Raw genomic sequence first — 16125 nt, 5'->3', positions numbered from 1 at the left:
ACAGGTCTTGGGACAAGCTAAAGCTGATCTCGCCCCGGCTGCTGCCAAGGAGGCAGGTCGCCTCCTCCGCCCCAGCCACTTCTCTCCTTCCACTCTTCTCTCAGCTCCCAGCACTTCGCGGCCACAGGGTGGATCCCCTCGCTCCTGGGAGCACAAGCCCAGACGCCGGGGGAGGGAAGCGGTGTTTAGCAAAACCAGTTCCCAGTTGGTTCGACGACCTGACGAAGCCCACCTCGGCGGCAGCCCCCTAACAGATACGGACCTGTGAAAAGGGCGGCGGCCGGTCAGAGGGCAAAGCCGCCCGCTCCGCCAGCGGCACAACTCGGCGCTGAGGGCGGCCCCGCGCTCAGGTGCGCTCCCGCCGCGCCCGCGCCGCCACCTGCCGCCGCCCCGCCCCCGCCTTTCCGGCCGCGGCCCCGCCGGCAGGGCCGCGCCTGCGCACTTGGCGGCGGCGGCGCGGGGCGGGCGCGGGGGAGCCGCTGCTGCCGGCCGGTGCCCGGTCGCGACTGGCGGCGGCGGGGCCGGGGCAGCCGGGGAGCTGCGGAGCTGCGGGCCCGCCGAGGAGCGTGCGGTGCGGGGCGATGAACTCGCGCAAAGGTACGGTACGGTGCGGTGCCGTGCCGTGTCGTGCCGTGCTGTGCCGTGCCGGGCGGCGGGGCGGGAGCGGGGGGGCTGCGCGGCCGCCGCTCACGCCGGCTGTTCTCTTCTCCCCGGCAGTGCTGGCCCTGCAGGCCCGCAGGCGGCGGCCCAAGCAGTCCGCGGCGGCCGGCAGGAGGGATAAGCACCCGCCGCCCCACAAAAAGTGAGTACGGGGACCTGCCGGGACGGAGCCTCTTCCCCCGCGACAGCTCCGTTGTCCGTCCCTCCCTCGCGCTTTCCTCTCTCGCCGCCTCGGTAACGTCTGTCAGGGCAGTCCCGCGGCCCGGCCTCTCTGCCCCCGCGCAGTCCCCAGGGAGCTCCCGCCGCCGCCCATTCGCGCCGGGGCCGGGCCCTCCCATGGGGGGCTGTCGCCGCGTCCCCCCGGGACCGTCCCCAGCCCTGGCCCCGGGCTCAGCCCCGTGCCGCAGGGCCTCCCCGTGCCGCACGGGCCGGCCTTCCTCCTCCCTCCCCTGTGGAAGCCCGCGCCGGGCACTCCGGCCTCGCCCGGGGGTCGCTGCGGCCCCTCGTCTCTGAGAAACAAACCCCCGATCGTCGGGGATCGGCGCAGACTTGGTCTTCGCAGCCGTCGTGTCCTTTTTGAATCGCCCTCCAGTTCTCTCATCTGCACGGTCTCCTTTCTCTCCTTGTGCTCTCCGTTCTGAGGTTTCTTTCTGGCAGCATCGTCCCATCTATAGGCAGTCCTTTTCCCGTCCTGCTGACAGCCCGATAGATCCATCCTGCTGCCTCTTGCTCGGTGCCGTCATAGTATTTTCCGTTCCCAGATATGTCTAATTGCCAGCATTGCCTATACCAGTATTTTTTTGTTGTTATTTAAATCTCTCTTCGTCTTGCAGAAATGGACAGAAGTCATAGTCTGTTCCCCCCCTCCCCCCCCCCTTCTGCTAACCCTTCATGTTCTTGTCACTGTCCAGTTCATCTTTTCTTGTTCTTACAATACCTGTTTTCACTGAACCTTGTAGGAACATTCTTCCATCTCTATAGTGTTCCCACTTTACTCTCTTCTAGGATAATGTGGCTTTGGATTCCTCCCTATTTTATTTTTTCTCTTCATAGGATTATGTGTATTTTGTTCAGTGAGAGTTTTACTGTATTTTGTTCAGTGAGACTGTATTGGTGACTCATTAAGTCACCAATAGACTGTTGTCTTTGTTTTTGTTGCTTGGGGATCCAGTCTACCTGCTTTGTTCTGACAGGGAAACATATGTCCTGATGTTCCTCATCCCCCTCTCCTTCTAGTTGGCCAGTCTTTAGAACTGGGAAGCAGGGTATGGTGGATGGATGGATACATATGTGATGGGGTAAAGATGTTGCTGTGTGCTATGGCAAATGATTCAAGGGGCAAGGTCTTTTTCTTTATGATTTTTATAGAAAGAAGTGATAATACATCCCTGACCCTGGAGGTTGGTTGTTTGTTTGGTTGTTTTTTTTTTTCAGTTATGATGAATGGGCTGCTTTTTTCCCCTTTGAGATGGGTAAAAATAATGTAGGATGAAATGCTGGTGTAGTGGTTGTCAGGCTTTGACAGCTAACTTGTTCACATCCTGTTCTGCTACTGTTGTTTCCTCCAGCATTGTATGAAAGCTGCATTATGCTTTCAGTTGTGTGAATTTGGAGTTACTGCAATGGAAACAAATTTTATGTGCAAGATACGCAGTCTGATTGGATTGGTTCTCTTGTTTCCAAAAACCTCTTGGAAGGTTAGTTTGTAATATTACATGGATTTGTTTTGCCAACTTTGAAAACAGAAATAGGTTAAATCTTATTGTAACTAGCTTCAGAATTGTTTTTGTAGCTTTCAGTTAAGTCTTAACCACAAAGTTATTAATAAACTTCTGTTCTACTTAAATGATAGTGTTTAATACACTTCTTAGTGGGGATGCCTTGAGATGCCTTGCTGAATGAGTTTGTCAAAAGTTTGCTTTTCTCAGATACTTAGTAAGTGCAGAACTGGTACTTTTTTCATGTTTGCTGAAGAAACTGGCTACTGTTAAGTCAGGGTGCACAGTCAGTAGCTGGCCATTTGCCATACTGAGTCGGCATTTCCAGATGCAATGGCCCAATCCATTCAGTTGCCTCGGGAAACAGTGGTTTTGCTGCGGTTGACAACAGAGCCATCATTTCTTTTCTGCTACGTATGTTTTCTTTTCAAACCACTTCTATGCTATGGAGACCTCCTACTCTGTTTTATGCTTCTTTATGAAAGGGCAACTCCTTTCAAGTTTTTAAGTCCCCTTGCATATGGCGAAATAGTTTAGGCCCCCAAAGTAAAGCCTGCGTTGGACATTATTTCAGAAGACAATCTCAACAAAAGTACCTCTTCTGTCCTGTTCCTAGCCTTGCTTTTAAATTCAACTGCTACAGCGTGTACAGCATATAGTTTGTTAGAGCTGTACAGTATCTGTGATACACATCAAATGCACAGTAGCTGCAAATGAAAATGTTGATTTGAGGGGTGGAAATTCTATACTGTAAGTTCCCTCTGGTGAACTTGTTCACTACGTGAAAATTGTGACTTGGTTTTGAATCCAAAGCTGGGGTTTTTTTCAACTGTGGTTCTTAGGAAGAGTATTCTCTGCTGGGTCATAGCTTTGTGGAGCAACTTCCATTGTTGCTGGTAACAATGTGCTTTAAAGGAACTGCAGGATTCCTCTTCTAGAATTGGCTAGGAGAGTTATATCACATTGTAGCTTACTTGTAGGCTTTTGTTTGAAGAGTATTAAGATGATGACACAAGAAGAAGAAAAAATTACAGTGCTCTTTAATGCTGAATAGCTTTTTGTCTGTTAGGACCTTAATTGCCATAGAAGGCTGTGAGTGCAGTCCTGTAACTGCTCAGTGTTGACCCCTAAAGTAAATGATGAGAACTGGTGGAGGTAAATAATCCCTGTTTTCTTTTTTATGTAATAGGGTGGATAAATAAGAAAGTAGAAGTTAAGTTTCTCTGAAGAGAAAGCACTTTGTCTTGAATCAAGACTGTATCTAAAATTGCATGTGATAATAAAATCTACTTGGTACTTTGAATTCAGTCATCCAGGCTACGGAAAAAGAATAATATTTCACTATTTTAAGATAACAGCTAGAACTTGGTTTTAGTTATAATAGATGGATGATGCACTGTGTACAAACTGCTTATGTATTTTTTTTGAGTAGGACAAAAGATTAATCAAAGTAGTTAATTCAGGTCCTCTGGGAATTATTTCTCCTTGAAAAGGAGATCTGCATTGAGAGAGGTCTGTGAAATAGCATTTTCAACAGATGCCCAAGTCTGTTCAGAGATAAACTTGCTTAAAGATAGACAAGCCTGTTTACTGTTCTTTACTTAGCAATAACAGAACCCAGTTATGTAAGATGGCCTCAGGTATGTCTGCCTGTCGCATTCAGCAGAATGGTAGGCTCTCCTTTATATTTGGACTAGTACTGGCTTCAACTGGAACAAACTTCCGTCTTGCATATTTTTTTTGCTTGACTTTATTTCTAAATGAATGTGACAAAACCCAAGTGAATACCCAATCAGAGATCTGTCATCTTTAACACATTCACTATAAATTTTTATCTAAAGGATAGAGTTTTGTATGTAAAAAAAATCCAGATGATGATGTGTGGATGTACAGAGAGAGGATTTAAGTGTGTTGAATACTTCAATACAAATGCATAAATCCAGATATCAAGAATGACTTTTCAAAATTCATTTTTCTTGCAGAGTAGGTTTTTTGGTTTTGTCTTTAAGCAATACTTTAGAACAGGTGATAGAGACCATGTGATAACCGCTTTATAGTGGTGAAGAGTATGCATGTTAGATAACATGGGAAGTGCCAGAATTCTGTACTGTGCACTTCCAGGTGACTAACTTCTTGGACCTACAGGTATTGTACAGGAATCAAGGTTTTGGACATACAACAATACTGTGGAATCTTAAATTTCTGAAAATCATTCACTGCTTTTGTTTCTCTACCACAGCGTTTTTCAGTGTCTTTCAGTAACTCTTTGAGGAGAATAAAAATACCTATCTTGCACAGTGTTACAGTTGCTTTCATTAGCTTAATTTATTTTTTGTTTGCAGAAGTTTTGCAAACCTTCCCCAAGCGTTTTCACTAGCTTTTCTGCAAGAGTGAGAGGGTGAGGATGGAAGTGTATATATGTGAAATCTGTAAAATGTGGGGGTTTTTTGACCACCAGTGGTCTGAGGCCACAGTATGTGGATATCCTAGAGTGAATATATATCCTAGAGTGGGTCGGCTTAGGAAGTCCACTCAGTGTTATTTTGGATATTTACTCAAAATGTGATGTTGTTGGGAATTGCTATTCTTGCCTTCTTTCTTAATAGCCTTTCATCTTTTTGATAAAAATATTTTAATTGGAGCTTTACCTTCCTCTTTCTGTCAGATTTTAAGATTTCATTAAGTATTTCAGGGCTGTAACTTTCTATCTTGGTTGTTTGCTCACTTAGTGTATTTAGGCTTCAGGTGCTTAACACTGTACCTTCTTAAAGAGTGTAATATACAGAAAGATTCAGCTGAAAGAAACAAAGTTGATTTTAGTCATCTAGGTATAATACTAATAACTCTTTTGTAAAGAAGTAAATGCACTGGGATTACAGAAATTTAATATAAAAAACGTATTGTGACATATTTAATCTGGAATGCCTGAGTCAGTCCAATGTTCACCTTTGTAATGTGGTAATAAAACACATATCAAAGACTTTTTGTGGGATCCAATGGAATCTAGAGTAAATTTGTAAACTAGCACATTTATCACAAAGTGTGCTCATCTTCCTGTTTTGTACTCTGTCGTGTAGTAGGAAAACATCCTGCAGCTGTAACAAACTTAATTTCTGAAATGGAAATGGCTCCAGAATTTCTAATAGTCTGTAGAGATCTACCTGCAGATTTGTATAATGAGACTAGTTATTGTCATTTTAAGTGTCAGGACATCTGTTATCAATTATCTCATCACATAAATTTGCCAAGATTCACGCCTTTTTCACAGAACGGCCTAGATTGGAAGTGAGTGCAAAAGATCATCCAGTCCAGCCTTCTGTGGGAAAGGGAGCCTAGATGAGATTGTCCAGCAACTTGTCCATCCATGCCTTGAAAACCTCCAGTGTGTGGACTCCACCATGTCCCTGGGGATCTTGCTGTAGTGAATGATTGTTCTCACTACAAAAAAATTCTTTCCTGTATCAAGATGAAACCTATCGCAGTGCAATTTGTACCTGTTGCCCCTTGTCCTTTTTGTGTGGGTCCTTGTGAAAAGAGAGACTCATCCTCTTTGTAGCCACCCTTTAAGTATTGGAATATTGTGATGAAGTCCCCCCAAGCCTTATTTTCTCCAGGGAGAAGAGGCCTCATTCCTTCAGTCTTTCCTCAGAGGGTTCTCCAGCCCTTTGATCATCTTCATGGCTCTCCTTTGGACCCTCTCCAGTCTGTCCATGTATTGTGGGGACCAAAACTGGACACGGTATTCCAGGTGTGACCTGAGAAGTGCCGAGTAGAGTGGAATGATTACATCTCTACCTCTGCTAGTAATGCCCCTGCAGATGCAGCCCAGGATTGGATTTGCCTTCATTGCAACAGTGTAGTGCTGACTTGTGTTCGGCTTTGTTGTCTACCAGGACCCCCAGGTCCCTGTCAGCAAGGCTGGTCCCCAGCCACGCACATCCCAGCCTGTACTGGACTCCTTGGTTATGTCTGGTTTTGAACAGGCAATGAATAGAGATGCCATCTTGGGACTGTAATTTCATCTGTAATAGTTTTATTTGATGCAATAACATTGTTTTTACTATAATGGTGGTTTTATTAAGGAAAATACCCTGGTTTGGCACAGTTATGTTAAACAAGAATGCCTTAGTGGGGGAGGGAAAATGCAGTTGTATTTCATGTTTCAGATCATAGTGAGATGAGCTTTTGGGTTGTAATGTTCGTGATATTCTACAGTACATTTTTATATTTTTTTTAACTCTTATTTACTGTAACTACAGAGTAGGATGGTAATAAATTTTGTGGATAAGGCCTGGACATGGATTTTTGAAATATAAAGATCTCTTTCTTTTGTTCTCAAGGTGATGACAGACTGTAGAAGCTATTGAATTTCCTTTATTTTTTAAACTACAATTTAAAGATGTATATGACAATCTTTACTGAATAAATAAGAGTGTCAGGTTGTAAAATAAATGTAATTTGGTTTGATAAAAACTTTGGTTTGATAGAGACAAGGCTTTTGTATTTAAAACCCGATTTTTGTTTTCAATTCTGTTCATGTTTTTCAAGATTGCAATCTTTAAGGGTTGTCTTCCTTTCACCAAGACAGCTAGTGGCAAAGGTGAACTACTTCTGCATTAACTAGTGAACTGTAGGACAGTAGTGGAAACTGCATGTGCTTCTTGTAAGCATACTTGTACTTCAAGTGAATTCACTGATTGCTGATCTGTTTGTCTTCCTAGTGTCTGTAGGAAAAGAGTAAATCTATACCGCTACTGAAAATCCATTTTCATTTGGTCTCTGACTGTGATTGCGTAAGACAATAAGGTTTAGATAGTAAGCCTTATCTACCTTCCTTTTCCTGTCTTCTCGTGTGAAAATGCTACTAATTTGCTACAATGCACACAAATATATGTACACACATATTTATACATAATAATGTAAATAGAAGGGTAACAATTATTTTAATTCTTATTTAAAGGAAGCCTGGATCTAGGTATGGATAAGGAAGACTAGAAAATTAATGTCCAGGAAATTACAAAAGTGTTTCAGTGCTTCCTCAAATGTGTTTGTTATGCTTAATCAAAATAATAATTTTGTATTGTGACAGCTAAGTTGTTCTTAAAAGCAGCATCTATTAGGTAGTTGCTGTGCCCATGGGTATTTGCTGAATGGATTCTGTTCACTGATCAATATGATATATACTGATATACTACAGGTATACCTCTTGGGCTTCCTATATGAGAATGACCATGAACTCTTACAGTCTGAGGTGGTCTTGTATCTGCCCCTCAATTGTAACCTGTGCAAGGTTGTTGGTTGGTTTTTTTTTTTTTTGTGTAGTTTTGTTCTTGGGATGATTTACTGAAAAATGTCAGAGAAGCTAATATTTATTTTTTAAAAGCTTTTAAAGAGGAAGACTAGGAAAGATTCAGGAGGGTAGTACCAAAAGTTATGCCTGTATCTAATGAAAGCAAATGGGGTGACCTCAGTTCTCTACTGAAGAAAGATAGGACTGTTAAAAACGAAAACATAAATATATAGCAGTTCTATTCATAATTGCTCCCTTTTCTCACTGATCACTCCTGTTGTAATTCTCTGTAATCTAGCCTGTATTTTAATAATCAATACCTAATTGTGTTCTAATTGCCTTTGGGAACTTTGGGAATGGGCCCCATTTTTTTGCTAGGCTGTTTTAAAAAATAAAAATATTTTAATATTTGAAGGAATGAAAAAAAGTCTTTCTACCTGTCTTTACAATTCCCAGTATTCATATCTTATCTTTAAAATACTCATGGTCTCTGCCTTTGTATATTTGAAGTGGTTCCTGGTTTGCCTATCGACACCTTTTTTCCCTTTAAGACCCTTACTCTTGTGTTCTCATTTTTCAGTTTTATTCTGTTAACAAGTTATAGCACATTGTAAGAGGGATGGTTCTATTTAAAGTTGGCAGAGCTTTTGTAGTAATCTTCCTCCTGTGCCCCCCCCCTTTCTACTCCAGTAATACACCTTTTAGGATGAGCTCTGCTTCTGGGGACTATTGTGTTTGAATGGATCTCTGACAATGTGCAGAATGTATATGGAGAAATGGCTGGAAAGATGAGCATAGTGTAATAAAGCACATGTTACAGATCAGAATTGCAGCGGTCTGTATCCGTTGGAGCCTAAGATAACTGTAGATAACCATTTAACAGAAGACATTATGAACAGGCTTTTTGGCTGAAGAAGGTGGTCTACTAAGTTTCCAAGTGAACCTCTGTAAAGGTGTTAACTTTTTTGTGTTATATGGGTACTGTTTTTAATTTAGCCTACACGTTTGGAAATCCTGTGATTAAAACAATGCATGTGTTTAAATACCACATATTCTGGTTTTGTCCAGTAAAGCAACTGGCAGACTTTTGATTTCCGTATCAGGGTCCTGCATAATGAAGTAATTTTCTGCTAAGGAGTCTCTTTGAGTGGTAATGCTAAAGGAATCTTGTCTTGAACTCGTTGGTAAAAGGCAAACCACAGAATAGACTGGTGAAAGAATGCTTCTTGTCAGTATTGGTGTCTTACTGTTTTTTCCTCAACTTAAGTTAGTCAATTAAAAGTCAATAATTTGAATGCAGGAGGCTAAAAGAATCAAGGGCTTCAGTTGCCTTGAGCTATTGTCAATGCTTAGTTTGCAGTTTTCTAAACTGGGAGAATTCCATAGTTAGAGGTCAATTATATTTTCCTATCCTTGAGGAAAAAATTTAATATCTCTATTGTTCTTCTTGCAGCGATAAAGGTCAGCGCTGTCTAGGTACAATATCTGTACCTTAAATTCTGATATTAAACCCAATTGTTTACTCCTTTTCAAACTGTATTAAAATTATACTGTTCTGTTCGAAAGAAAACTCTCTCTTGGGACATTCTTTTCTTCTTTGCATTGATCTGCTTCTTCCAGTCTCTCCTCTCACCCCAGTAATTTCACTGTTTAATAGCTGGGCTTCTCTCCCACTCACTACTCTCCAACTGTTGCTCACCTATATGTGACATTATTCCTTCTTCATAGATTGAGACATATATGTTTGTATAAAATCATTATAGAAGAGGTTCTTAGGTAGTTGCATGGAGCCTGGAGATGAGTATGATGGAGGTGCTGCTTCTGTGACTGAAGGGTTGCTGTAAGGGAAGCAAATGCATGATTGAGCTGTATCTTCAAGAGGGAGGGTGAAGACTCCTCCCTCTTCCAGAATGCTTAGGAAAGGAACAACTCCGGATACCTTTCCAGGACCTTCAGAAGGTTGGGCTTTGGTTGGGGTTCATCCTGCTGAGCGGTGGGCAGTTATGCTGGCTGGGCCTGCTCTGTGGTGCTGTGCGGGACTGTGGAAGTGCCTTAAGGCATACGGTTTTATTCCTTTCTCCTGCTGGAGTCTGAGTAGGTGGTCATTTAGCACCTTTGGCAAGGGACTGGTGGACAGTTTGAGATCATGTAACCTGTAGAAAGAAAATGGTAGAACACTGAATCCTAGAAAAAATAAGGCATAAGTTATTAAAATCCTAGTAGAAAGTCATTAAAAGAATGCCAGTTAAGTGCAGCTAAGGGTGTAGCTAAGTAAGGTACATAGCAAGCAACTTTATTTAAATGAGTTTTTTAATGGCTATTTTAATGTTTGAAAGCGAATTATAAAATATTTTAAAATAAAGTGTGCTTCTGTATAAATTGTGTTTTATAATTGTACTTATGTTACATGGTTCACATCTTAACCATCTCAAAAAAATGATGTAGAACTAGATATTCCTCAAGGAAGGAGGTAGTAAAGGTGATTGAAGATATTGGACAGCTTCATTTATGACTAGTGCTTTTCAGATATGTAAAAGGTGGTTAAGGAGCATTTTGACATGCCTGAAAAATCATTACTGGTATAGAAAGGGAAGAAGGAATAACTTGCCTTACAAAACAATGGTATCCAAAGAGTGACTTTAATGCAAAAAAAAAAAAGAAGATAATTTTTGTATGGTGCAAATGGCAGAATGTAGCTTTGCAATATGTTGTAGAGGCCAAATTAGAGATGGGTTTAAGAAGGATGAGACTGGACACTAGAGCCTTCAGTAGTTTTTAAGTATACTACTCTCAGTGCAGTTTGACTTTCCAAGCCACTGTTTGCTTAAGCCCTGCTATGTAAGTTTGCCCTAATAGAGTGATCCACTTGTATACTCATCTATAAATATGTTTCTGGCACCTAGTGGTATAATAATGGCCTAGGTATGTATTTGATCTAAATTAGTGTGGCAGCTCTTAGATTTTTAAGGCCATCTCAGTAGATGCCTTGCAACACCTGATAGTATGTGTAAGCCTGACAGCATCTGTGAGCCTAGATCCAATGGGGCTTGAGTGATCTAACGTGTGGCACTCCTGTACCTGGCTCGGGAAGGAGCTGTGAAACTCGAGTTAGGTGCTAAACCCAAGTCTACAGTAAATCAGTAGACATGTGTGTTTGAGAAGAGCTTTCATAAACATAAGAACGCTGAGGTAATGATGAAGGGGTGGGGAGGCATGCCAAGGAGTGCAAAATACTGAAGGGTGTGCCTGAAATGCTACTTTTCCTGTAGGCTTTGATGCCATCTGCAGGTCTGAGTTTGATGCCAAAATGAGCCCAGCTGGGATGTAAAGTCTGGAATCTACGAATCTGTTGCTTTGAACAACTAGTTTTGTTTTAAAATTTCAGTTCTCGTGCTTATGTAGTAGCTCAATAATTCACTTGCCTGTGAAATAGGAGTTAGATGCCTGAGGAATTTCAACCTTATTATTTCAACCTGCCATGTGCAAGTGCAATCGCAGGATTATAGGCCGTGGTAGGCTTTGGTGTGTAAGGGACAGCCGGTAACTTTACATCTCTTCTGCAAAATAATCAAGAGCAGCAGAATGATGGAGTTGGAAGACAAGTGATTAGAAGGAAAGTGTTGCTATCAAGTTTCACTAATACACAGGTATCAGCATGCCGGTTGACTGTGGCCAAGTAACTCTGAGTTATAAAACAAATGTGGTGATTTAGTCAGAATGAGACTGTTCGGGTTATTAACCGATTTTTCTTTTTAGCGTAGTACAATTCAGTACTTTCAGTACAATCACAATTCAGCATTTCTGTGAAAGAGGGAGCCCTGAGGAGATCAAAGGCTTAAACTTTCTTTCAAGTTCCCTTTCCTGGTGTCACAAGGCACAGTATGACAGATCCGTGTTGCCAGAATCTGTTCCCAGGTGAATGTCTTAAAATTTTAGCAGTGTCAGGGAAATGTGGAAAAGACCAGGAACTTCATTTATATTTAATATTATGAGTTCTAGCTCAAAAGAATAGGAATAATCTTTAAAGATAATAGTATCTAAAAAAAAAATTTTACTTTTTTTTTTTTTTAAGGTAGTCTTGCTTGGGGTGACCTGTTTTGTATATTAGTAACACAGTGTTCCAGCACATGTTGGTGTCCAAGTCCATGATGCTGGTCCTAGAGACTTAATCAAATTCTACTCAAATGCTACTAGAGCATTGCCTCTATTTTTTAATGTCAGTTAGAGATTTTTTTTGTTTGTTTCCCAGAAATGTTTGCTATACAGCAATTTGTAAGTCTTGGATTGTGTCAACAGGGTTGAGAAGATGACACAGCAATTCTGTAGTTGCTTCCAGCACCGTGCATTTTATCCCTCTTTAATCAGGGATGAGCAGTCCTGGGAACTGGGAGTTTTGTGATGAACTCTGTATGCTGTTGTGGGCAGACATAATCTGGGCACACCTGCCTGTCAAGACTTTTGAAGAAACTGGATGTGAAAACACAATGTGTGAATCTCAAATTGACTTAAAATGTGAGACAGAGCTATAAAGAACTAGGCTGAGGCTACTGCTATGTTTTATATCACCAGATAGCTGTTGGATAACTACTTCGGTCTTTAGTATGGATCAGTTACTTTTAAATGTTACATTCTCACTGCTAATCCACGTTGCTTAGTAAATCCAGCATCCAGAAACTAGGTTAAAGCTATTTATTCAATAGACGATACCTATTTTTCCCCAGTTGTCTAAAACAAGTATTGTTGAGAATTGATTAGTTTATCTAAAAATGTTGCAACAAAGCTGGCAAACTTTCTGCATATTCTATAGGAAACATGGTGCAGAAAATCAAATTATTTCTCCTGTTACTATTGAGAAATAGAATAACTGTATTCTCTAATGTTTATTTGTGAAGCCAGAAAAATCAGTTTTGTGTAATGAGAATATTTGGCTTGGGAATAAAGTGATCATTTTGATCTATTTTTGTGTTTCCAAAATGGCTCTCACTAACTTGTCTCTCACAGGGTGCCATATCTTGTCCTAATTGTAGCATTACAAAAACTTGTGTAAGTAGATCAGACTCCCTTCTCCTCTGCTTGTACCTTCTCTGTGATAGCTACTAGTCTTAACCCTTGCCCTGCTCTTTGCCAGGCTGGTGAAAACAGAGTATTTTTAATAGCTGCAACTAAAAGGAACGTTAAATCTGTAAGTGTTTTTGCTTCAATATTCAATTCAGTTGTGGTTTATTTTATTCTGAGACTTTTGCTGTTTTCATTATAGTTTTTTCCATACATCAGCGCCTGGTGTGCAGAATTCATATTATAGATCACTGGTGATTAACTGAGCATGTAATTTGGACAATAGAATTGGGAAAGATCTATGGATTAAATTTATTTTGGGCATAATATTTCATTCAACCAAATGCTTTGTTTTAATTTTCATTTGTTGTTTGAAATAAAGACCCTTTTATGGAAAGCTTCATCTGTCTGAGGAGGATTCATAGGAGAGAATATGGCAATCTAAGACTAATCAGATGCAATGGTAAGTCTATTTTTAAAACACACATTGCTGACCACTATGGCCACAAGTGACAAGTTGTAAACTCAGTATGGGTTGAAACTACCAGGTGGATTTGATAGAGAAATTTTGGTGGGTAATTTGTTCCATCATTCTTTCTGGTAAATTAGATGTTCTCTATAGTCCATGGGCAGGCTTGACCAGCAGTCGCACATCTGGCTTGTGGGTTTTGCCACTTCTGTTTTGCTACTATTTCAATGTCACAATCCTCAGATGTTGCTGACTTGTTTTTGAGAAAATGTATATGCTATATTTCATATTTTGTAGTTGAGTGGTATAGGTAATAAATAATGGTTGTGTATGTAGATAAAATACTGCCTTTACATAAGAGACCTAGTCTGGGAGTCTTTAAATACCATTTAAACTCAGTACATAAAGTCTCTTAATATTCTACAAAGGTCATAGCTAATAGCAGGGTTGAAGTGTGTAATCTCTTAGTGTTTTGGGAGAGTTTTAAAACAATAAAGTAGAAAAATTGGTCCCCTCTCACTTCTTTGCCTGGTAGTATCACCTTTATTTGTGTGTTTGCTGCTTGTGGTGTTCTCATCAAAGCATGACAATGTTATAAGCAAGTGAAATAAAAAGTAGCAAGCTGCCTTGTTTCTGCTTAAGATGATATGGTTTCCTTTAAATTGAATTACCACAGATAATGTGGAATTAAAACTTAGTCAAGAATTAAAAGCATCTTCACCCCATTTCCCAGAATAGAGTTTGATTTCTGCTTTTATCAGCAGCAGTGGAAAGAAGCAAAGCCCAGATTTGTTACCAATAAATGTATACCTAGAATATCAGAATGATAATTGAGTTAGCGTATAATGACATTTCCTTATCTACGCAGATATACATGAATATGGTGGGTGGTATTTGGTGGAAGGAAATACAAGACAGGGCAGAGGCTCACTAAGGGGACTATTACTTCAGCAGAAAAGGGAAATCTGATTTACAGTGTAGGGTTTCACTGATGGAGGGGGGGAAAAATGTGTGTGCACTCCAGTTGGTGTGAGCACCCACCCCAAATGCTCAAATAAGTCTGTGAAAATTGGAAACTGGGACTTAGTTAGGTGAAGAAAGGATGTCTGTGCATGTGTATGTGTGTATATATATATAAATAAAATTGCTTGCTACTTCCCTTCCTTGTGACACATTGTCTTATTTAGAGGATGATAAATTAACTTCATTCTGAACTTACTGTTTTCTTTATGGAGGCTGGGAGGGAGGGAATCCAGTGACTATTCTGGCTGTATGCTTTCTCAGCCTAAAGTTTTTCACTGCTTATCTGCCATGTTAGCAGCACGATCCTCACCCACTAGCTGCTGGGCTATTGTACTAATGCAGCTTGGACCTGTGTGTTTCTCCTCAGGCTGAATAGCTACTAAGGGATCCATCTGTACCCGCTTTCCTTCCAAATCTTAGAGGCTCTTCCCACTGCTTTGTTGCATCCAGGTTTCAGATAGGTTGCTTGAATTTGTTACGCTCAAAATTTTGATATAAGCAAAAGGAATGATCACTGTTTGCAGAGTCAAGAATTTACAGTTAGCCTAGTGAAAGTCTTACTGGTCCCATCAAAGAATTACTGATAGTTGAGTTACAGTGATACTAGTATTTGTTTCAAATTGTGTACAGTTAAAATGATACTGCAGACTTTGTAGGTTCTGCTCTTTCTCTGGTGCTATGCCCATCCTTCTAAGGTGGTTGGTTTCATTTGGGAGGAGGGAGGGATATGGCCAGTCATCAGCCTCCTGATCCTCCACTGGGAGGTCTACGAGGTTGATGTTTTTATCTTTTTCGTCCTCATTCTGAAATCCACTTGGGTAATTTTTATATGTTTCTGCAAGTTGTTCTTTCTGTGCTGCCATGTAAATCCATGTTACAATCCATGTCAATCCATCCAGATTTACTATATAATGGTGCATTTTACAAATGTTTGATAGCTGTTCTTTGTTCCCCCTGTGAGTGGCTTTGACCAGCTCCCACACTGTAGTCCTGCAGCCAGCAACTGACCGTTGGTGAGGTGTTTGTAACCCTGGGCTTCTATCGTCCTGTGACTTTTTAGTCCTCTACAGTTGTTCCATGTCTTTACCCCCTTATGCTACTTTTTATTATAGCATATTAAATAGTTTTTACTTTACACAGAATAAATATTATTGCTATGTTAGTTCCAGATATATGTATAACAATAGGTGCTACACTGCACCTCTATACAAAGCTAAGTAATTGCTAAAACAAAGTAGGTAGTAGTAATTTGATCAGTAGATTGTTTCTGTTCAATGCTAAAACAATTCTCCAGGCAGGCCAAGACATGTCCAGACAGAGCCTGATAAGTCCCAAGGCTTGTGTTATGAACCTAACACAAAGCCTGTGGCCCATTACAAACAACGGCAACACCATATTTATGGGCTACACGGTCTTGCTTTGCGTCGTCTGTGGTGAGGAGCAATCACTGCTCTTCGTTCAGGTAACCTGGATGCAAATATGCTGAATTGGTAAAATTGCTGTCATGCTCTGAGCCTTGCAAGAGGCAACTAGGAAGTGACAAGACATAAATTTAGTCCTGATCTGGTGATGCCTAAGTAAAGTGGCATTCTGGACCATTTTCCAGGAAAATGGATGACCTTGGAATACAAAAGTGGTAATTAGATCAGCACGTCTGAGGGAATATTTGCAAGGAGCTCACCTACTGTAAGCAGAAATTGTATCAGAGAAAGGGGCTCTTTCTGTACAGTTGAAAAATTTTTATGGGGATTAGCTTCAAGTTATAATTCAGATACAGTCTGCATTGTTTTTACAGAAAGTCTACATGGTCTTTAACTAATTATTTCTTTGCTGGGAACTGCAGTAGTAGATAGTGGGAAAATCCTGGCTAGTGGGAAAGTTCTCATTTGCAAATTGGCTTTGTAAAGACC

The 16125-nt window shown here is 40.9% G+C and overlaps 1 protein-coding gene across 4 annotated transcripts in view; it reads left to right on the top strand.

Annotated features, from left to right (window-relative positions):
* Positions 1-451: 451 nt before the first annotated feature.
* SRPK2 (SRSF protein kinase 2) overlaps positions 452-16125 on the top strand; it is a 148795-nt gene continuing 133121 nt past the window's right edge. For 3 of the 4 annotated variants that reach the window (XM_074869944.1, XM_074869943.1, XM_074869940.1), the window contains exons 1-2: positions 452-597; positions 718-802. In XM_074869944.1, coding sequence (XP_074726045.1) covers positions 582-597; positions 718-802 — 101 coding nt within the window. In that variant the 5' untranslated portion in view covers positions 452-581. The remainder of the gene's footprint in view (positions 598-717; positions 803-16125) is intronic. The other variant, XM_074869942.1, reaches the window with a different exon arrangement.

Source organism: Strix uralensis, chromosome 5, assembly GCF_047716275.1.
Source record: "Strix uralensis isolate ZFMK-TIS-50842 chromosome 5, bStrUra1, whole genome shotgun sequence".
In the NCBI taxonomy this organism is placed as follows: Eukaryota; Metazoa; Chordata; class Aves; order Strigiformes; family Strigidae; genus Strix; species Strix uralensis.
The sequence above is the reverse complement of the archived record's forward strand: the minus strand, read 5'-3'. Positions and strand labels throughout refer to the sequence as shown.